General features: G+C 53.2%; 1 protein-coding gene across 8 annotated transcripts in view; it reads right to left on the reverse strand.

The window, feature by feature from the left end:
• Positions 1–1,072: 1,072 nt before the first annotated feature.
• The window catches only part of Whrn (whirlin), a 149,176-nt gene continuing 128,615 nt past the window's right edge, over positions 1,073–21,633 (reverse strand). Inside the window, exons 5-13 of one of the 8 annotated variants that reach the window (XM_075944935.1) lie at positions 20,491–20,527; positions 19,247–19,459; positions 18,490–18,699; positions 15,661–15,693; positions 5,580–5,651; positions 4,230–4,764; positions 2,586–2,767; positions 2,093–2,215; positions 1,073–1,777 (exon numbers count right to left, since the gene is read on the reverse strand). In XM_075944935.1, the coding sequence (XP_075801050.1) occupies positions 1,595–1,777; positions 2,093–2,215; positions 2,586–2,767; positions 4,230–4,764; positions 5,580–5,651; positions 15,661–15,693; positions 18,490–18,699; positions 19,247–19,459; positions 20,491–20,527 (1,588 nt within the window). In that variant the 3' untranslated portion in view covers positions 1,073–1,594. Of the gene's footprint in view, positions 1,778–2,092; positions 2,216–2,585; positions 2,768–4,229; positions 4,765–5,579; positions 5,652–15,660; positions 15,694–18,464; positions 18,700–19,246; positions 19,460–20,490; positions 20,528–21,633 lie in introns of those variants that run through there. The other 7 variants (XM_075944936.1, XR_012907420.1, XM_075944938.1 and 4 more) reach the window with 7 other exon arrangements.

Below are 21,633 nucleotides of genomic sequence, written 5' to 3' on the forward strand. Positions count from 1 at the left end.
ACACCTCTGCCACCAGACATCATTATGACAAGAGGAAAGGACAAGAGGTTCTCAGGCAACAGGACAAGCTAAGTTTTGCCACCTCCCTGGCTGACCCTCTCCCCTGTGGCTGCTTCTAACCCCCACTGCCCTTGGATGCTGGAGCAGATGGGCCCGTCAGGAGGGAGAGTAGGAGAGCCCAGGAGTCCACCCGGCTGTGGCCTTGTGGCCCTGAGTGAGTTCTCTAAATAGCTCTCAGTCTCTCTGCACCTCAGGACACTGTGTGATGAAGCTGAAGGTGCCCTCTGGGCAGTACCCTGTGCCGTGGTCCTCTTTGTCCTCCCTTAATGAGTCACTTGCTTACCAATCTGAGTTTCAGAGTTGGCATCCTGGACTGTATACAAGATAGTCAGTCGTGTGCGTGCGTGTGTGTGTGTGTGTGCGTGTGTGTGTGTGCGTGTGTGTACTAGTGTATTGCTAAGCATGTTCGAGTGGGTGCAGGTGTATGCTTGTGCCTATGTGTGCATTCTCACGTGTTCGTGTGTGTGCGTGTGTGTGTGCGTGCGTGTGTGTGTGTGTGTACTAGTGTATTGCTAAGCGTGTTCGTGTGGGTGCAGGTGTGTGCATGTGCCTATGTGTGCATTCTCACGTGGAAGCCGAGACCTCAGCTGAGACATGGTCTCTCACTGACCTGATGCTCTCTGATGGAGCAAGGCTAGCTGATCAGTGAGCCTCAGGATTACTGTGTTTGGGCCTCCCCTGTGTTTGGATTGCAAATGTAGGTAGGCTACCATGCCTGGCTTTTTATATTGGTTCTGGGAATTGAACTCATGTCTTCCATGGTTGTATAGCCATTTCTTTACTGACCAGCCCCAAGGTGTGTTTTTAAACATTCTGCACACAGCATACTCTATCCAGGAGCATACCTGTGTGCCTTGATTTAAAAAGGTTAACTTCACACTACTTAAGCTGGTGTTTCGAATTCAGCTGACAGTGTGTGACAATCCAGGTGCCCCATCCCTCCCGTCTCCCCACAGTAAAAATCTAAACCGCTGCACAAGTCAATAGCACATCACATCACATGTGACCCAGCCTTGTTCAGATCTCTTTATTGAAAAATTAAAGTCATAAGCTCTGTATATAAATACACCGACATTGTTGGTCGCCTGAAAGGCCTCCAGGATAGGCTGGGGGTGCAAAGGGAATTTGGGGCTTGGGGTCCCCTGAAGCGCAGGAAGGGAAATAGATGAATAAATACCATAAGGACACTGAGCTAGGAGGAGGGGGTGCGACTGGTGTGAACAGGCGTGCTGGCGGCTCATTGTGGCACTGAAGGTCCCCCCGGCAGGAAGCAGTCTGTGAACTCTCCTGTGACCTCACAGCCAAGACCTAGGCGTCTAGGGGTGGCAGCACCCCCATCCAGCCCAGAAAAAGGGGCTCTACCTTCCTTCCCTACCAGTTTTATTGAGCTCCTACTGAGTTTCTGGCACACAGATTCTGATCTGACTCTCTGTTTGCCTTGTCTGACCAGGGGACCAGGCAGGGTATGTGTGTCAGGGTGAGATGGAGAGTCTGCCTGTGCCCCTGTTCTACAATCCTGGTCTTGGCTCCATCCCTAGAGCATCACGTTGAACTCGGTGACCAGAAAGTCAATGTAGTCTCTCTCCTTGGTCTTGAAGGCCTCGGCGATGATGCGGGCCGCCTCTCTGTGTTCCTTACCCCGAAGTGTCAGCCCGTTCACTTCCAGAATCACGTGGCCCACCTTGAGCTGCCCACAGTTATGGGCAGAACCTCCTCGCTGCACAGGGAAACACAAGTGGGGGTCATGTGGGTACCTGGTTGTGACACCTGCTAAGAACGCCCACTATGATAAGAGGCTATGTTACCAACTTAGAGCCCACAGTCCTGGCAAAACTGGGGTCTGCAGAGCAAGAGGAGGCAACTTCCCAAGTTCTGGGCCAGGATGGAGTGGGGGTGGGAGGACATGTTCCTGCTAGCCTGCTCAGAGGGGCACTGGCTCTGTCTTGAGATTCTGGGTCACCTCTTCTAAGGGTGCCAAGGAAGAGCTCTTTAAGACAGGGAGACCTACACCAGGGGCACTTGGAGGACATACCTGAATCGTGACGATCCTGGGCAGAGGCTGGCGTGTGTTGGCACCACCTTCAATGGCAATGCCCAGGGTGGCCGCACTTTTCCTTACACGGACTAGAGTGGATGTTGGCTCCAGGAGGCCAGGCTGCAGGTGGGAGAAAGGTGGCCTTCAACTCCTCAGTGGAGGACAGGCGGAGCCTCAAATATGACACAGACTAAGCTAAGCACCTGGTGTCCTTGGCTCTTTAAGAATGCCCAAGGCCCAGACTGCTGGTGTAGCAGAGACTTGAATCTTAGGCCTGACATCACAGACTGCCTGAGCTACCATGCCACATTCGAGTATAGAAGAGCTGCCAGCTCTTGCTGCCTGGGATCAAGGCAAAGAGGGACTCCAGAATCTAGCACTATGGCCTTTCCGGATGATTCCGGCAATGCCCCCAAGGGCCGCATGCTAAGCATCTCCTGATTCCCAGAACCATCCTCCACCAGGATCCTGTGTGTGCTCCCCCACTCACAGGTTTATTGGCACCCTCTGTGGTCCTCTCCGTCCGGGCCAGTTCCTTGCCATTCTTGCTCCTAGTGGATGCTGTCTGTCTGCCTCGGCCTGAGGTGCTGGCCTCTGTCTCCCCAGCATCCACACCACTGTCCTCACTTAGAGTCTGCCCACTGTCTGAGAGCTGAGAGAGAGTGGAGGCTGCTGGGGACAGACAAGGGGACAGAAACAGTCACGGAGGGACAGTGGGGAAGGTGGTGGGGCTGGGGGTGTATCTATGGAAATTCACCATACAAAGATAAAGGGAAAGATGAAGGGATACAAGGGATGGAGGGTAGGGGATAATCCCTGAAACCAGTCCCATCTCCTGACCACCTGATCTGCCAGCAGGGCCAGGCCTGATGGCCACTACATCTAGGACTGCTCAGACCCCAACCATCGGCATACAGATGAAAACAGAGGCTAATGGGCCAGCCCTGCTCACAGAAGTGGGCTGTTGCTTTGCTGTTTAAATTCACACAATGTCGATTTTTAATGATAAATATTTAAATTAGGAGTTTTTTAAAAAGCTTATAGTTACACAAGAAAAACATGGAGGGTCTTCCACCTTGTCCTTACCTCGCCTCCTGTGACCACCCTGGTGTGAACTGAGTGGTAGCCAAACATATCCCATTCTCTAACCAATTAAGCTGCTTCATTCTGTGTATGTCACTGGACCCTGAGCTGGAGGCTCTTGCTTAAGAATGTGCACTGTAGATCCTGGTGTGTTGGGTCTGAATCCCCAAGAGTCGCTGTGCAAGCCTGAGTGCACTGCCCTTGTCCTAACCCTGGAGAGTGATACCCACCTAGGGTCATCACAAAGACCAGGAAAAGCACTAAAGGGCAGCCTGCTCACACGGCCTGGATCTGCCGTGCATCTGCCTACTGCATCTCAAGCTTCCCCTGAGAAATGGAGACTAACAGAATGCTGGCACAGGGCTGCAGGAGCTAAGTGCAAGCAAGGCCTCTAGTCATTACTAGCTTCCACCATTCCCTGCCCAGTATATCTACAGAGGTGTGCTTGCCAGTTGTTCCTCAGGGCAGGGACGCAGGGTCCATCTGTGCTCCAGGCCTGCTCTGCCCTGCCCTTTTCCTAGGCTCCCTAGTGGGCATCGTTTAACACTTCAACCACAAGATGGCAGCAGAGCCTAGCTAACTGCTCTACAGCCAGCCAGGACTTCCTCCACATCCTCCCTCACTGGCATCCCTGAGAAAACAGGGGTCCTAGACTGGCCCTGTGCAGGACTGTCTTCTCCACACCATCTAGAGGCCCAGTGACAGGACTGTCATACCTTCTTTCTGCTAGACTGGTCAGGGGCACAGTCTTCCAGAGGAGGCTGTGAAATGGATGCCAGGAGAAGGGGTAGGAGACCCTTAACTCCACCCCCATATAAACCCCACCCAGTGACAGTACGGCCTGTACCTACTCCATATTACCAGGGGAAGGTCACTCACTCAGTCAGGGTAGTTTGCAGCAAATGACTGGTCAGTGGCAGAAGTGGGATTCAAACCCAAGTCTTGGCTTCAGGCCATCTTCATGCTGGCCTTGAGCCAGACCTCAGGCGGGCAGACCCTTCTGCAGCACCTGGCCCTACCAGTCACCACCGAGCTGGGCAGCCATACTCACTGCGTGTCTGGGGCAGAGCCCGGACTTCATTCACGTCAGGCTCGCTATCCGGACGGTGCACCTCCACCAAGACAAAGTGCTGGTTTGCGCCCACAGGGGCAGGGTGATCAGAGGACGATGGTGACGGAAGGCAGGCCCCGGCCCCTTGGGTCTCTGCAGGAGGGCTCTTCAGGTGTGGTGGGGACTGGACCCGAGGGAAGGGGCCGATGGGATGCTGGTTAACCAGGGCCAGGTGGGTGTCCAGCGGCTTCCTAGACCTGGGGTTGGCATGGGAGACGGAAGCATAAATGGGCGAGGAGGGCGAGTCCTGTGCTGAGGGGGGCCCTGGGGTAGGTGCAGGGCCCAGTGGTGGGCTTCGATTCTGTGGTGCTGAGAAGACAGTGCCTGAGTGGCCAGCAGAAGACAGAGGTGTAGGGTCCTCCCTTCCTGGCTTCCGTGTTTGGTCAAGTCTGTGGTCGTGATCTTGAGCCAATGGTGGTGGGGGAGGAGGTGGCTTGATGCCAGGCAGATCTTCTGAGGGGGGTTTGACATCGTCCTGCCAAAAGACCCAACAGGAATAGAAGTCAGAGCCCATGGTGGCCAGACAGGAAAAGCGAGCGTGCTGGACCCGCAAGGACTAGGGCCCTGTGCCTCAGCTCCTGGCCACGCTCCGCTGAATAATGCATCGCTCGGTGGAAAACTGCTCCCTATGTCTCAGCAGCTGAGGAGTGCCAGGATCTTGGCAGGCGCCTCTGGGGATCCACTTGGTTCCTCTGGGAATTGAAGTTCTTGGCGTCAGCATGGGCTCATCACGAGTGACAAGACTTAATTAGGGGCAGGAGGAAGAAGATGGTGACACAAAACAAACATTTCCATTGCACGAATGATCTTGGCAAGTGGAGGTGGGAGGAAGGGTGGAGGCACCTGGGGCTGCAGGGCTGTGTGGCCACGGACAGGGTGAGGTGCCTCTCTGAGCACAGTGCACCCACCAGCAGGTTAGCAGGGATGAGGGCAGCAGAGTGTAGCATGTGCTAACAAGGTGCCTGAGATGCAGTGCTCCCAACCCCTTTCCTTAGGTCAGCATCCACACTTGCAAAGCTCTGACAGCCTTGTAGACACTGTCTCAATGCTTTGACTAAGTCACCCGACTCACTCTGACCCCAGCTATGAGTGAGGTGCACCGATTTCATCTATATATTAAAGAGGGCTACATAGGCAACAGGGAGGTGGGACTAGAATTCAGGCAACCAGCTGGGTTGGCGGGCAGAGACTCTACACTCCCACCCACCCTGTGTCCTCTTTCTGTGGCTATCCCCAGGAGAGCCCAGGAGTCCGTGAGCAAAGCTGGGAGTATAACCAAACAGGTCTTACCACAGACACGTCCGGCAGGGTGTTAACGTTGCCTTGGGTGGTCTCGCTGTTTCCCTCCAGGTCTAACGTGTTCTGGAAATGGACAAGAGACAAGCTGAGTAGGCAAGAGCCGGGAGGAGAGTCCACCTGTTTTCTGGTCCACGGAACCTATGGTCTTGTGACCCCTTCCGATGGCTGAGGTTACCCCGGCAGACCCCATTCAAAGCAATGCCGTGACTTTTTCTATTAGTCACTTTGAAGTTTTCTTTATTAATATTTGTCAGGCAGGATGCAATGGAGTCCATGCCTCATTTTAAACTTGCTGTGTATCCTAGGAAGACTGTGAACTGATTCTCCATACGTCGGGTGGACATGATGCTGGGATTGAATCAGGTCTTTCCATACAACAAAAAAGCACTCTCATCAACTAAGCTACATTCTAAACCGTGAAGTCAATTCTTTGTGACCTCCTGATCATTTTCAGACCTCCTTTGAACTACCTGGAGATGCTGTCTGAGACTTGAACAGTAAGTGTTGTGCTCAACAGGTTTAGTACCTTCATCCAGTGGCAGACAGAATGCTGGGGGGCGGGGCACACAACAGGCACAGAGGTGTGTGTAAGGAAAGAGTGCTGTTCTATGGCTCCAACCCCAAAGGGGGAACTTAATGCAAAAGTGGATCCCATATGACAAAACATTCATCTCCTCCTTACTCCACACCGTGTGCGTGCACACATCTGTGTCTGTCTCTGTGAGTGTGGTGTGCATGTGGAGACCTAAAGAGGAGTCAAATTCGCTAGAGCTGGAGTTACAGCCGTTGGGAACCACCCAGTGTGATCTCTTAGCCCTGAGCCGTGTTTGCAGAGCCTCACTCCATCCCTAGTCCACACTCCCTTAAGTGACTTCATGACGCCAAAGGCTTTCTCTGGACCAGCAAAGTGTGTGCTTCTGAGCTGGGTTCTCCGGAAGTGGGGGAATGGGGAGCTTCGGGAGGCCATCATCTCCTTCTCCCTCCAGACTATCAACGAGACTGGACTTGTGTTCCCTTGGCTAGATTAGGGGATGCATAAACAGCTAGTAGGTGTTAGTTCTCTGTGCCTGTGGGGATGTTCCTGGAAGAAATCAGCCACAAACATTATCTCCGCTGTGCAGACACAGTCCCCACCACAGCCCCAGAGGAACGCCACAGTGGAGGAAGAGTGACTTCAAGGGATTTCCACTCTGCTTTTCCTTTTGTAATGTAATGGCTGAGCCCAGGTCCAGGCAAGAGCAGTCCAGTGCTGAGTCTCGCCAAGACCTTCACCTGCCCTTGCGCAGCAGGACTGCTGCTTCTCAAGCTGAGCTGGAGAAAACAGAGGTCTGGGGCCTCCAGCCTGCAGTTGGAAGTCTTGGGGCTTCCCATCTGCCAAGGTCTCCCGAGTGTTGCCCTCATGAATCCTCCTGTGTTCTAGAGCAATCCTGTAGGTTGCTTCCATGGACAACGCTGGCTGATGCAGGCACCTAGACCTGGCTGAAGTCTCCAGTGACCCATTAATAACGAATGAATAACCCCCAGGCTCTGGGCCTGCAGCTAGCTAGGGCTAGCAGCAGAAGGAGAGGCAGCACCCTGACTGGATGTGTGTGTGTGTGTGTTGTTAGCCGGGCAGGGGGGAGGATGACCTATCAGCACATGGTACACTGAGGGAGAGAGACAAAGCAAGGCTTCCTAGATGGGTCAGGGATGGACACTGCCTCTGTGAGCAGGAAGCCATGTATCAGACACTGGGAATAGTATGTGCTTAAACGCGGAATAACACAGAGAATGCCTGAGTATTTCCTGCCAGCTTTTGGTCGCCTGGGGGCAGTGGGTTGTCCGGTATGAGGTCAAGTTTGCTTTCCACGAAGATTCCATTTGCTCATCCCTTCTGCCAAGAGGGAGCACTGCAGGCAGCGCAGCTTGCTCTTCCCACCAGCCAATTTCTTAGCCGGGCTAAGACACGCTCTGATGGCTCCCGGGTCACCTCCGGCAAGCCACCCCTCCCCTTGCCCATTTTCCTCTTCTCTCACTCATCTATGCTCCCCACTCAGCAGCCAGACAGTCCTCAGAAAAGAACCCAAGTACATGCTCCACCCAAGCAAGGCCCCGAGCTTCCACATGTCACTTGGGAGACATTCCAAGCCCCCCAGACTCACTGTTGGCTACACGACCGGGCTCTTTCTTGCTGTTTCTCTGGTCTAACAGCAACCACGCCTGCCCCAGGGCCTTTGCACTAGCTGTTCCGCCACATGCACCATTCTGATTCACGTCCACCTTTCCTTCGGTTCTCATCACTGAGGACTCCCAGGCCAGCCGTCGCCATGGGCACAAAAGATAGCACTGCTCATCTATCCTGACCTGGCCCACTTTTCTATACACAGGTCACATGCGCCTGTATTATCTCCTCTTCCTTCTGGGTATAAACTAGGGCACGACTCAGGCCACTGTGCCTTCCGTGCTCAGAACCGTGGCTGCTGGGTCTAAATAAACAGATGAGTCTAAGAGTGAATGGATTACTTGTTTTAGCTGCCGGGGCAGGGGCTGAGCATGCTGGGAGTTGAACCTCAGAAGCTGCGGGTGTTCCGGGGCCACAGAGGACATGTGTTTGCAAAGGTCGGTGATGAAGCCGCAGTGGACAGGATGCTGAGTCCTCTTCACAGGCCACCCCTGAGGTTTTCCTGAGCTCACACCCAGCTCTGCTGCTTATGGCTGTGTGACAATAGGGAAGTCACAAGCCTCTCTGGGTAGCTGACCATGTCATGCAGTTAATCCACTAACCGAGATGGCTCTTCCTATAGGGCCTGGCCCTGTACCTTGGAAGGTTTTCCTCATTAGAAATCCAGGAAGCCTTGCAAACTTCCCCCACAGCGGAAGGTCTACCAAGTATACTGTGGCCCTTGTGGGCGAGCCCCTCAAAGGGAGGGGTCATCAACATGGTGCTGTCTGGAAACACCCCGGGGGGATGGGCATCATAGACGGCCTCCTGGCCGAGGGGAGTGGCGAGGCCAGTTTGTCCAGGCAGGTTCTTCCCAGAATTCCACAGCCAAGCTCTAGCCTCAGTAGGAGACACAGAATTCTGAAAATCCATGGTGTCTACTCCAAGGCCAAAAGAAGCCTCTGCTATAGGCATATACAGCCCATATCACCTGCTGCAGGGGATCCTGGGAGAGGAGGGGGAGATGACCGCAAGCAAGCACTGGGAGTCTGGGGCATCATTAGTCATTCAGCAAACACTGACTATGATTTAGGGGGTGAGGTGGGAAGGTTCTGAGGGTCATGGAGGCCAGGTGAGGATCAGGTGCTTGGCTCTTTTCCTACCTTTCTTACGCAATTTCCCATGACCCTGAGGCAAGCACCATGGCTCTCCCCCATTGTCTGTCATCTCCCCTGTGATTATACATCTAGAGGAATGTGACAGGCCCAAGGATACATGGCCACTGTCATGGCTAATTTTATGTCAACTTGACACAGTCTAAGAGTCATGTGAGAGAAGGAAACCCCAATTGAGAAAATGCCTCTATAAGATTGGACTGTAGGCAAGCCTGTAGAGCATTTTCTTAATTAGTGTTTGATGGGGGAGGGGGGAAGGACCAGCCCATTGTGGGTGGTACCATCCCTGGGCTGGTGGTCTTGGGGTTTGTAGGAAAGCAGGTTGGCAAAGCCAGTAAGCAGCACCCCTCCATGGCCTCCACATCAGCTCCTGCCTTCAGGTTTTGAGTTCCTTCGGTGATGGGCTAAGGATGTAGAAGCATACGCCAGATAAACCCTTTCCTCCCCAGCATTTGATCGTGGTGTTTTATCAGAGCAAGGGTGACCCTCAATAGGACAGCCATTCTATAGTAACCTGTCGTCCCACCTGGAAGTGGACAGAGCCCCAGTGTTTCAGACGGGCAAGGGCAGAAGTGGAGCATACCGCATACCGTAGGCTCCTGGCTGGAGCGCAGAGGAGCACAGCTGGGTTCCGTCTGCCAGATCCAGACACTCTGCAGCCCCAAGTCTCCCAGGCATGTTCCCTGTACACCTGAAATAGCTGCAACAAGCCCAGCCAAGGAATAGAGCAGAACCCTAAGGGCAGGCTTTGAGGTTCGAGGCCACAGGGTATGCCTGGGTGTCCTGGGCTTTCTCCACACCCGAAGGGCTGATGCGTGAGAATCCCCTCTGTTCTGCAGCCCAGCCTGAGGCTCAGAGAGGTCCAAAGCCACCCATCCAAGTCTAGAGTTCTTTAAGTTCCTCCCCACTGTCTCGGTCTCCAACCTCCACAAGGCTTTTGGGGTGCAGGACAGTCCCTCCCGTATATCTGACTGGGTACAGCAAGGTCCAGATTCTCACATATCTGCCTCGGAGCAAATGGAGATGGGAAAGTGGAAACGGGAAATGAGTGACCAGGGTCTATCCTTGTGCTGACTTCCACCCAGGTACCGAGAACAGGCAATGCCCGCTTTGGGTATCACCAACGCCACCTCAGCAAAGTAATGCTCCTCCCCACACCGTACCACCCTCCCCAAGTCATCCCAGTTCCTGCCTCCTGCTCCTTGCTTACATAAAGGTGCTATTTCCAGCTCTTTGTTCTCCTGTGTCAGGCCACTCCCTCCGTCCCCTCCCCCACCACAAAATGCATCTCAGGTCTGGCACTGGATGGACCACTGTCCACTCTCTATAAGGAGAAACTGAGGCACTGAATTTCAAAGGCTTCCAGAAGGCCGTGTGTGTGTGTGTGTGTGTGTGTGTGTGTGTGTGTGTGTGTGTGTGTCTGCGTGCACCTGAGTCTGTGTATAGGGGCAGCATTTGATTTCTGCATGAGGAATGAGTATAAATAAGGGGGTAGGTAGGGAGAGGTTTCAAAGGTAGGGAGGGTTGGGGAAAGTCAGTTCTGCCGCAGGAAAAGCAGATGCACAGAGAGAAAAAAAGCAAGGTGTCAGCAAAACCAGAGCTGGTATGAAAAGAGTTTTCCCCAGGAAAGGTGAAGGATGGTGAAATGATTTGGGGAGGCGGAAGTCCTGGCATTGCTTGGGACAGTGATTCCATCTTCAAAGACAGCTGGGAATCTGTGAGAACAGTCCTGTTCCCTCACAGGCAGAAAATGAGAGCAAAGAGCTCTCACGAGAGCAAAGGGCACATTTGCCTCTGAGTACAGGGCGTGGAGGTAGTCAGAGTACAGCCCAGCTGGGATGTTGCTAGCCAGACCGCGTCCTTCTGCTGAGGTGACACCTGGCCCTGCACTTCCCTCATTTGTCCTGGGAAAAGTATGGCACACAGCGGAAAGAAAGTACGACTCACAAAAGCCAGGTCAGGAGGAGCCCTTAGGGCAAATGTTGAAGGGGAATCAGGTCTCTGGAGAGGGAAGACAGGGACAGGCAGCCTGGCTTGGAACCTTCTTCCAACAGGAGTAAAGGTAGCCACCATCACCAGGGATCGCAGGGATCTTTGCTGTCACTCAGCTGTCTACAGCATCTCCCAGTCCTGTGCTGTCCTCACAACCACAGGCTTACTGACCCGGAACCCCACCTCCTCACCAGGAGAGAGCCGGCAGCACCGTCGCCTTTGTGCCCCCATGGTTTGAGAACGGCATACTGTCAAACAGTTGAACGCTCTGTCACTACTCAACAGTTGAAGCTGCTACTCTAGGAAGGGAGCCAGGGCTCCACCAGTCTCCAGAGGCTTGCGGCTCAAACAGCGCAAGCCAGCACACTGCCCAGCTTCCCATTTGTCGGCTCTCTTGAGCCAACAGAGCTGCTATGTCCAGAAGAGCTGAGCTCATGGACTTGCTCCCAGCACCCTAGTCCTCACACAGCGAGGCAGGTACTCTGTAAAGGCTTGGCTGTGACCGAATGCTGCTGAGATGGAGGGGACTATTCCGCCCTGGTGACGGGATGGTTCTGGGGTGCTGGGCTGTGTGAGACTGTGAGAATGAAGTGATGCTCTTCTCAGAAGAGGGACGCCCTGGGATTATGCTGGGGTGGTCCGTTCCCTGGCATTGGGCACTGTTAATCATCTGAATATGAAATGTCTCCCACAGCCTCGTGAGGACTCCGTGGCTCGCTGATGAGCTTTGGGAAGGGGATAGGACCCTGAGGGCTCTGACCCAATCAGTAGATTCATTCTTTGATGTAGTCAAAATAATGACAAAATTGGGACATGGTGAAAAAAGGAAGTAGGGCCTAGACTGAGGATGTTGCGTCACCAGGGGTGTGTGTCTGTGAAGCTGCATTTTGTCCTAGCTTCTTTCTATTCTCCCTTCTGTTTCATGCCCCTTCCTACAACATGTGATCAGCTTCCCCTTTATCTGTTCTGGTCGCTACGATGCTCTGTGCACAGGCGTGGGGCTGAACTCTCTAGAGCCAAAATAAGCCTCCTTCTCTTCCGTTAAGGCAGGTAATTTGTCACAGCATGGAAGACCAAGGCATGTCAGCCCACCACTTCCCTGGCCCTCTGCACACTCAGGCGGCTTTTGTCCCACATCCCATCACCCCCAACAGCACTCTTCACGTATGCCACAGCTGAAGTCAAAGTTCCTAAACTGTCTTGCCTCATTTGGTGCCTGACTGGTGCCAAACTCCGGATCTTGGTTTGACTGTCTCTGTGGTGTCCCAGCCATCATGCCTGGATCATCCCCTCATGGACCCTCAGGCACTGGATTAACTTGTTTTCCTACGGTACTACAGATGGATCCCAGGGCCTGGCTCATGCTAGGAATATGAGCTACGGTCCCACTCCTTATGTAGGTTCCTTTGCCAAAATCTCCTTCTTCCACTGGACTTGTGAGTTCCAGGTGAGCAGGTGGATAGCAGGGCAGGCTTAACTCAATAAACATTGCAGGGCAAGGGCAGGCTGGACAGGTGAGGGAAGGAATAAAGGGTCTTCTGAACAGAGGAGTCTTTAAACCTAACAATCAGTCCCAAGTCAAAGGAGGGAGCAGACCCACCCTCTGCTCCTTGTCCCTCTGTGAATGACAAGAACATGTCACTCACTCCAGTGAGTTTTGAGTCTCCCTTCTTCAATGTGCTGTAAAGAGGGAGGCTCAGGAACTGACGCAGCAATGCTGGGGGCCTCTTTTTGCCTCCTTGTGTTAAGGATGAAGAAAGTGTGCCTCAAGGGTGGGGTACCATCCCAACAACCTTGGAAGCCCCAGGGCCCTACTCCAGACACAGCGGAGGTATTTCAATCCTGGCAGAAACATCCTGGGTGATAGTCAGATTCTGTGTAGTTGGTATAAGTGAGCAACAGCAGCCCTGACTTCTAGTCTTTTTCTGTTCACCCTTACATGTTCCCAACACACATCCACCCAGTTTCCCTGGACAACCCAAAGATACAGGTGTTTCCAATCCAGTGCACAGATGTGGAAACAGGACCAGAAAGCTTATGCCCAGTTGGTAGGATTTATGGCCGGGGCAATGGTGAAGATGCGCAGACGCTTGCAGGCATTTGTCTGCTCACACTGCAGGCCGGTGATTTCTTTAGGGAACGTGATGCTGTTTAGAGGCTGGTGAAAAAGCTCCAGGTTGAGTGGCAGACAAACTGAAGGAGGATGTCATGTCATTTGTCTATAGTGCGGTGGGGTGGGGTTTACCTGATTGATGGCTTCTGCTCTGAGCAGATGTTGCTGCACAGTGGACCATGTGTAACCTGGAATGGATCACTCTACCATGTGACCCAGGGAATCTGGGTTCTGTGGAAACCGAACCGGGATGCCTGGTGCTCTGGGTCACTGGCAGCCAGGTGCCAAGACAAGGTGCGTTTCCCTGAGATACGGGCAAATGTTGAAAGCCAGTCCTGTGGGAGGTTGCTGATGCCATCTTCTGGGCTTGTGCTGGTGAAGCAGTCCCTGCCTGTCCGCAACTACTCTCCCTGCTACTGGGGAAGTCAGCTCACTCAGAAGTCAGAACAAGACTGGTGTTTCTGAGGATGTAGTGTATTCAAGGTCTGTGGGAAAGGGAGGAATGAGTCTGGCTGTCTTCTACCGATTCTACTGTTTGCAGCTCTGCCTTACTGACTGGGGGTAAACTTCTCTTCCATATCTTCCTCCCTCTGCTATAGCCCTGACATACCCCCCTGAATACTCTCTAGCACCTGTGGTGGTTTGAATGAAATGGCCCCCAGGGACTCATAGGGAGAGGCACTATTAGGAGGTGTGCCCTTGTTGGAAGAAGATGGGGGTGGCTTTGAGGTTTCAGATGCTCAAGCCAGGCCCACTGTCACTCTCTCTTCCTGCTGCCTGCTGATCCAGACAGAACTCTCAGCTCCCTCTCCAGTACCATTTCTGCCGCGTGCCACCATGCTTCCTCCATGATGATAATGAACTGAGCCTCCGACCTGTAAGTCAGCCCTAATTAAGTAAGAGTCACAGTGGTCATGGCGTCTCTTCAGAATAATAAAACCCTAAGACAGCACCACTTAACAGAAAGGATGCTTAGAATCTATGGAGCCATGGAGGTCAGCCATGGTCTTAGACGTGAGGAGACAAAAGCAAGATTAGAGAAGGGCGTCTCCAAAGGCACACGGCACTGGAGGGTCAAGTGGTGCTAGAATAAAGAGGTGTTGTCCCCTGCCCCTCACCCCAGGTGACCTGTGTGTGCAGAGTCTGAGGCAGGAAGAGCTGGCACTTTATCAACCCATTACCATGTCTCTTAGCAACTGACTGCACCACCTCGTCAGAGCTCTCGCTATTCCCTGGGAATGTGTCTGTGCATCCCTTGTCCAGACTCAGTAATTGGAGATCCCAGGTCAGGGCCTCGGCTTGTTCACAGGCTTCAGCACATGGCTTGACCTGCTGGACTCACCCTGATCCCGCTCCACCGGCGTCCTAGACAGTTTATGAGGCAGGAGGCATACCCCAATCTCAGGGTCTTTGCACACACTGCTCCTCTCTCTCTGAACTGCCCCACCCCCAGATGTGGGCGTGGCTCTCTCTCAAGCCCCAGTCTTAGGGCCTTTGCACGTGCTGCTCCTGTTCTCTGAACTGCCCCACCCCCAGATGTGGGCGTGGCTCTCTCACCTCCTTCAGGTGGAGCCAGGCCAGTCCCCCAGCCCCAGGTGCCCTGCCCTCTCTTTCTAATCACTAAGGTGCCACTCATCTCGTCCTCCGCCATTGCTGCTGGCCTCTGCACTCCAGCTCAAGAGAGGATCTGTATTATTCTCTGCTGCCCCGTAGCTCCTGGGCTGCACACAGCACATGGCATGCACCCCAGAAAGATTAACAGAAAGGAAAGCAGAGGAAGGAGGAAAAGACAGACAGGCTGACTGCTAGGTGATGACCAGAAAAGAATGTCTGGAAGAACCTGGGTCAGAGGACAGTGTTCACAACACCACACAGAGGCAAGCAGGCCGGGGACCCTGTCCAGTAAGCTGTGTGACCTGGGACAAGCTGCTCCCCCTCTCTGAGCGTCTCTGTAGCAGGAGGGCCTTAGTGCTCATGATCATTGGGAAGGCCTCAGGAGACATGTTTGGGAAATGCTGGGCTGGACCTTAGAGAGCACACCACAAGTCCTAGCTGTTTTAAAGGCTCCAGCATTCACACAGGCTGAGTTGTGAGCTAAACTCCAGGAACCCTGCAGTGACCCCAGACATGGTCACTTCCCTCAAAAACTGGTGATCACATAGGGGCTACTGACCACACCTCTCCTGTTCACGAAAATACGGTGAGGCAAGAGCTGGACGTCATCTTCTCAAGTGGTTCAGGGAAGACTCCTATAAGATCAGCTACCCAAGCTATGGGGAAAGGCCACAGGAAACAGGAAGGAGAACATTGCAGACAGGCAGAGGCCACGGCAAACAAAGGCTGGCCATGCTCTCCACCCGTAGCACAGAAGGATCACCCACTTTTCCTAAAACTAATCCCAGAGAGGCAGAGCTACTGCTTGAGGTCACACAGCAAGTGACAGGGCTAAGCCAGGGTTTAAACAGAGGTCTCAGGATTTGAACAGAGGTCATTCTCCAGAGCCTGGGACCACTGATGAAGTGGTGACCAGAAGACAGACTGAACAGCAAGAACACTGGGTCCCCAGATGAGACAAGTGCAGAGGTCAGAAACGGCAAGAAGGGTTAACCCCACCTCTGCCCCCCAACCCCTGCAGAAGGACGAGGACGGTACCTCCATCAGGTCTATAAGCCACAGCAGCCGCTCCTAGGGAGGGTGGATGGGCAAAAGGCAAAAAGAAAAAATACATGACATGAATGTCAGGGAATCAAGAAGCTTCAGCACAGTGACCCCTCCCCAACACACAAGCCTACTGAAGGGAGTAGTGGGGTCCTTAGAGGAAGCAGGAAAGCCCTGTTGCTCTGGAGAGCCAATGCCATCCTCCCGAGGGGTGTCTAAAGGTCGGTGACTTGGGGCAGGTGTGGCCAGCACCTGCTGAGAACAGGCTGGAGACTTTGGTCCAGCAGGCTAGGTCCTCAGGGATCAGCAGCAGTCCTAGAACTGAGCCTCAGAGAGTGCCTTGTAAAGTCCCTGGGAAAGTGCAAAAGGGAGGGGCAGCATCCCCAGCCCAGTGCCTCCCAGAGCCTTTGTGGATGTACCTGCCTGGTCAGCACATCTCTAAGGTGTTGCCCAAGCGGGAAGGGCAGCAGGGAAAGGCAAGGCTCTCCGAGGGCTGTGGCCACATTCCATGGATTCCAGTATGGTCCAAGACAGTTTTCTCTTTCTGTTCTCCCTACAAGTTGGGAATTTAGCATAACAATTCCCTACAAGGGAGGAAACTGAGGCACAGAGAGGTAAGGGGACTTTCCTACCTGCAAGTCTCTCTTAGGCCCCACCCCAGGAGTTCCTCTCTACCTGGGGACGTGGATAAGTCCTGTTCTGACATTCTGACTGGTCCCCATTTTAGAAACGGTGCAAAGGGACGTTGGGGTGCCCTCCCATTTGCCCAGAATCTGCTTGTGCAGAACCACTCTTCATATATGATCTGCTGTGCCCAAGGTGTGCCCTGTGCACTGTGCACTATGGGTGTTGTTCTGACTTCTCAGAGATGGGAAGGCCACTGCTGCTCTCTGCAGAGCTCTGCTCTTGTCCCGCAGCCTGCTCTGTCCTCAGGACCTCAGGCTGCTGCAGCCAGAGCTATCAGGACCTGATATATATATGCAGTTTATATATACATGGGGAAACTGAGGCACAAGGAGACTAAGACTCAAACCCAGATTTGCTGCCTCCTGGAACCAGAAGACGTTTCCACTGTGGCACTCTGGTCCTGACTGTGCAGCCTGCTACATACAGGCTTAACCTGTGTGTAACTCCCGGGGTTTTAGAGCTACACTTGGTTGCAACACATGAACAGTTTAAGGCCAAGGTCATAAGACCTCAGACTCAGAGAAGAGCAAAATGCAGACCAGGACCCCTAGCCTGAAATCATCTCATCATGAGCTGTTACACAGCCTGAGGTTGGAGCAAACCTAGCAATATAGGGGCAGAGCCTCTGTCCAGCCCTGGATCTGATGATCTGAAAAACAGCTGCTGGCCTATTTAGAGCCTGGAGGGAGGCATGGTGATCTCTGGCGTTACCTCAAGAAAGAACAAGGACCCTTGAAGAAGAGATTGGGTCCTCCAGACACCAGAGCTCTGGTGTTAAGCCATGAGAGAAACCAGAATGCCTAGGTGTGAAGGCTGCTCGCTGTGGGTCACCCAACGGTCATCAGGAATCTCATCCCTCCTGCAGGTCAGCCTGCCATTGAAGTCACTGAGCTCTGGCTTCAGAGCCACCATTACCTCCTGCCCTTTCCAAGGGCGACAAGAGCAGCTCTGGGCCTCCAGCCCACCCACCTGACACTCCCTCCTGTAAGACACCTGGCTGTCCCCTGTTAAGAAACAAGGCATTTGTTTTTGGCGTGGTAGCATCCGTCAGGAGGCAGAGGCAAAAGTCAAAAGAGATCTCTGTGTGTCTGAGGCCAGCCTGGTTCCATAGCAAGTTCCAGGCCAGCCAGGGATGCATATGTCTCAAAACAAAAACAAACAAACAAATAGAAACCAAGCAAACATTTGCCTATGAGGTTCCTGGAGTAGAATGGCACTCCATTACAGCTTAGCTGGACTGGGAGCTGCTGAGTTGGCAGGAAAGCCAAGCCAGGCTTGGGGCTCCACAGACAACAGGTCACCTCTTGTGAAACCCAGAACCACAGTCAGAACCATGACTGCCACTGTGTAGGGGCTGATGCTGAGCCGAACACCACGCTTCTCCATTTGATCTTCTTGTGAACTGCACTGTTATTGTGTCCAACTATCTTTTAAATTTTTACTACATTTTTATCATGTGTGTGTGTGTGTGTGTACACGCGTGCATGCAAGCACATACGTGTGTCGGCACACGTGTGTAGGAAGCTCCAGAAGTCAAAAGAGAACATCAGATCCTCTGGACCTAGAGTTGCAGGTGGTACACCTGTGGGAATCAGAGGACCGCTTGCAGGGGCTAGTTCTCTCTTTCTGCCTTAGGGGTCCCAGGGACTGAACTTGCAGGGGCTAGTTCTCTCTTTCTGCCTTAGGGGTCCCAGGGACTGAACTTGCAGGGGCTTGCTCTCTCTTTCTGCCTTAGGGGTCCCAGGGACTAAACTTGCAGGGGCTAGTTCTCTCTCTGCCTTAGGAGTCCCAGGGACTGAACTTGCAGGGGCTAGTTCTCTCTTTCTGCCTTAGGGGTCCCAGAGACTGAACTTGCAGGGGCTAGTTCTCTCTTTCTGCTTAGGAGTCCCAGGGACTGATTTGGTGGTAAGCACCTTTACCCTTGGAGGCATCTTGATGGCCCCTAACTGTCCCTTAAAAAATACCTTTTCCTTGGGCTCCCCAATAGGCACATCTTTCTTACATGTCAAGCAGACAGTAGGTACTCGACAACAGCCAGGCTCTTACAGAGGAGGGACTCGGGACTCTGCAAGGGAAAGCTAATGTCTTAACTACAGCCCTGACTTTCTCACCAGGGATAGGGCAGGGGCAGCTCACCCTGGCTGAGCTGACAGTTGTGGAGGTGCCATGGCTGCCTGTGGATGAGCCGGTGTCACTGTAGGATACCATGGAGTACGTGTCTCCAGCACCAGGGCCTGGGGGCTGCCGGGCCTTCATGGACTCTATCTCTCGCCTCAGCACCAGGTGGTCAAAGCGGTCCAGGTCTTGGGGCAAGATGATGCTCCTCACCTCAGACAGGAGAGAGAACTGCAGGGGAGAATATGGCAGACGGATATTCAGCCCCTCCGCCAGCAGGTGAGACCGGTGTCTCCCTTCCTTAACCTCCCGGACTCTCCAGTGTCCTCAGGGGAGCACGCAAACACCAGGCCCATAATCTCTTCCTTCTCAGCACACACAGGTGACAAAGCTCCAGAACTTAGTATCACATTCATGCCACAGAGACTCTGGCCATCCCTCCCACCCAGAGTGCCCTCTCAGCCCTGTGTGTCTACAAGCAGTATCTCCTCTGCCTGCCTCAGTTTATTCCTTCCCACTAGATTAAGTTACTTTTTCCTTTCAGCAGTTTCTGGCCCACAGACTTGCACCGAAGCAGGCTTCTCGAACTGGTTAGCCCCTCACCATCCCCCGAGACCCTGCTTGTGAGAATATTCTGTGATAATGGCCACTGCACTCTGTCTCTACCCCTCCGCCCCGAAGTCTGTGAGTTTGGAGGATGGGCCACCTTGGTCCCCTGTATCTGCTCAGTTGATCTGAAGCCCGTGGTGGCAGGATGGGGGCATAAGGCAGAGGTTACCTTGGCATGTGTGTTGAGCAATTCAAACAGTGCCATGACCAGGGCCTCCACAGAGATGGCACCGCCACGGTACTGGTCCAGGTAGTACATCATGGTGGCACGCTCTGGCTCTGTCAGCAGATGTCGAGCTTGGTCATCCAGAAGGGCACGTGTCTGATTCCCCAGGCTGCTCAGGGTCACCTGGGAGCCAGCTGGGCCCTTGTAAAATCCTGGCTGGAAGACAGAAGGACACAGGGCAGCGAAGTCTAAGCTGCTCTGGAGCCAGAGAACCTGGTAGAACCAGTATCAACACTGAGGAGGGATGTCGAGGCTTCTACATTTGATGATCTATCTCCACATACATAGGAACCTCTGCACCCAACCCCGGGGCAATGGCACTGTGTGGCTGTCTCTGGTCACGAAGCAGTCACTGGGCACTTTCATATTTGGCTCTTGCGTATCCTTGTACCTATCCTTCCACACACCATGTGACCCTGTGGGCTTTGGTATCTCTCTTAGTAAGCTGTAGTGATAAGAGTCCCTGCATTTCTGAACTGAAGTTCAGATCTCTTCCCCTAACTCATTCCAAACTGCACCAACAGTCCTCACCATGGATCAGCTGATACCACCCAGTCTCTCCTCGGGTTCCCTGGCCCACACCATCACCCTGCCAAGAGCATTAAAATGATTTTGGAAACATAAACTTCTTGCGGTGGACTCTGTACACTGTGCTCACTGCCCACCCTCTTTCCATGGCCCCAAAGCCTGTGAGCACAGGTTAGCCTGACTTCACTCTGCTCTGACCACACCCAGTCTCTGCTTCTGGTCTTCCACTAACCCATACCCACTCCGTCCCATTGGCACATGCTCTTGCCTTGGCATGGCTCGCATCTCTGCCTCTGCACGGCGTCCCATTTAGGTTTACTGATACACCTCCTACTCTTTCCTAATGCCCACCTTGCCTCGATGGTTCCAGGTCTGTTTTCTAATTAGATATTTATTTGAATGCTTGGTCTGTCTAAATTTGTGAGTCTTCCACTGGTTAGGACCTCCCCCTCGCCCCAGCTGTAGAGCAGGGACCCTGTGATTTCTGTTCCCTGCCCTTATCCCAGGAATGAGCAGTGGCTGGAAGGCAGCGAGCATCTGGACAGCTGGGCAGTCTGATTGAAACTCCCTACAGTTTGTGCGGCCCTGGGCATACTCTGTCTGGAACTGAGCGGACAGGAAGAAGACACCAAGGATGTCCCACATATGAAGAGACCTACCTTGTTTGTTCCTTCCTCTTTGAGGTCCCCTGGAAACCTATGGAGAGAAACAAGCCCCTTCAGCACATGCTAGTACATGGAATGGGTCACACAGGGAGAGGCTGAGCTGCAGCAGGAAAGCTAGGCTTAGTATCTGGCATGGGGGCACATGCCTATGACCTCAGCACATGGGAGGATCTGAAGACCAAGGCCAGCCTGAGCTACAGAGCAAGTTCCAAGCCAGCACAGGATTTGTGACCTGTCTCAAAAAAATTCGTCCCACCCCCAATACAGCAAAAGTGTGAGAAACCACACACCCATGCATCATGGTCACCGCTTAGGAGCTGCTGAAGGGCAGGTAGCCCCCAGTATCTGCAGGAGGCTTTGAGCCTTCTCCATTAGTAATACGTTCAGTATTGCCACACTGTGCAAGGTGTGCTTTCTGTCATGACGGGACCCAGAGTTCTCTGCTTGGCATGGGAGCAACGGGGAGTTGGGAATCACAGGTGTGGGAGAATGAAAGACCTCTGGTAGGTGATCCAGGTCACCCATCTCACCCCGAGAAGGTGGGGAACAGGACTGGGAGCCCCTGGGGCAACTTGTAGGGACACCTCAGCTCTAGCTTAGATTTCCATGAGAAAACATAGGCTTATGCTGCAAGAGTTTGTAATTTTAAGAAATTACCAGAAATCCAGTTTTGAAACAGGAAATCTGATTTTAAAAATATGTTGGAAATCATTTTTTTAAAAAAAATGTAGCACTATACAGAAGAAAGGAAGGAAATGAAGGAGAGAAATATGCCACTGTTGGGGGTGTCAGACGAGGTGGAGAAGTATGCTGGGGACCATGGGTGACATGGGTACATTGCTAGTAGGCACCCAGCCAAACCACTATGCCTGGCTTCTGAGACTCTTTCATCCCAAGTACCTTCTGGGGTCATCCCTGGCAGTATGGGATGGGGCAGAGCCTACATCCAGATGCAACACTAGGCACCCAGAGAGAGGTAAGTGATTTGCTTCCTGGCAGAGACTGGGGGCTCTAAGGCCTGAATTTCATCTTTCCCTGGGGACACTGAGGCTAGGAAAGGGAAGAGAAGAGCCCGTGCTCATGCCCACAAGGGCAATGGATGTCAGGGTTGGGACACCAGGAGAAGAGAGAGAAACA

The sequence above is a fragment of the Microtus pennsylvanicus genome, chromosome 13 (genome assembly GCF_037038515.1).
Source record: "Microtus pennsylvanicus isolate mMicPen1 chromosome 13, mMicPen1.hap1, whole genome shotgun sequence".
Classification (NCBI taxonomy): domain Eukaryota; kingdom Metazoa; phylum Chordata; class Mammalia; order Rodentia; family Cricetidae; genus Microtus; species Microtus pennsylvanicus.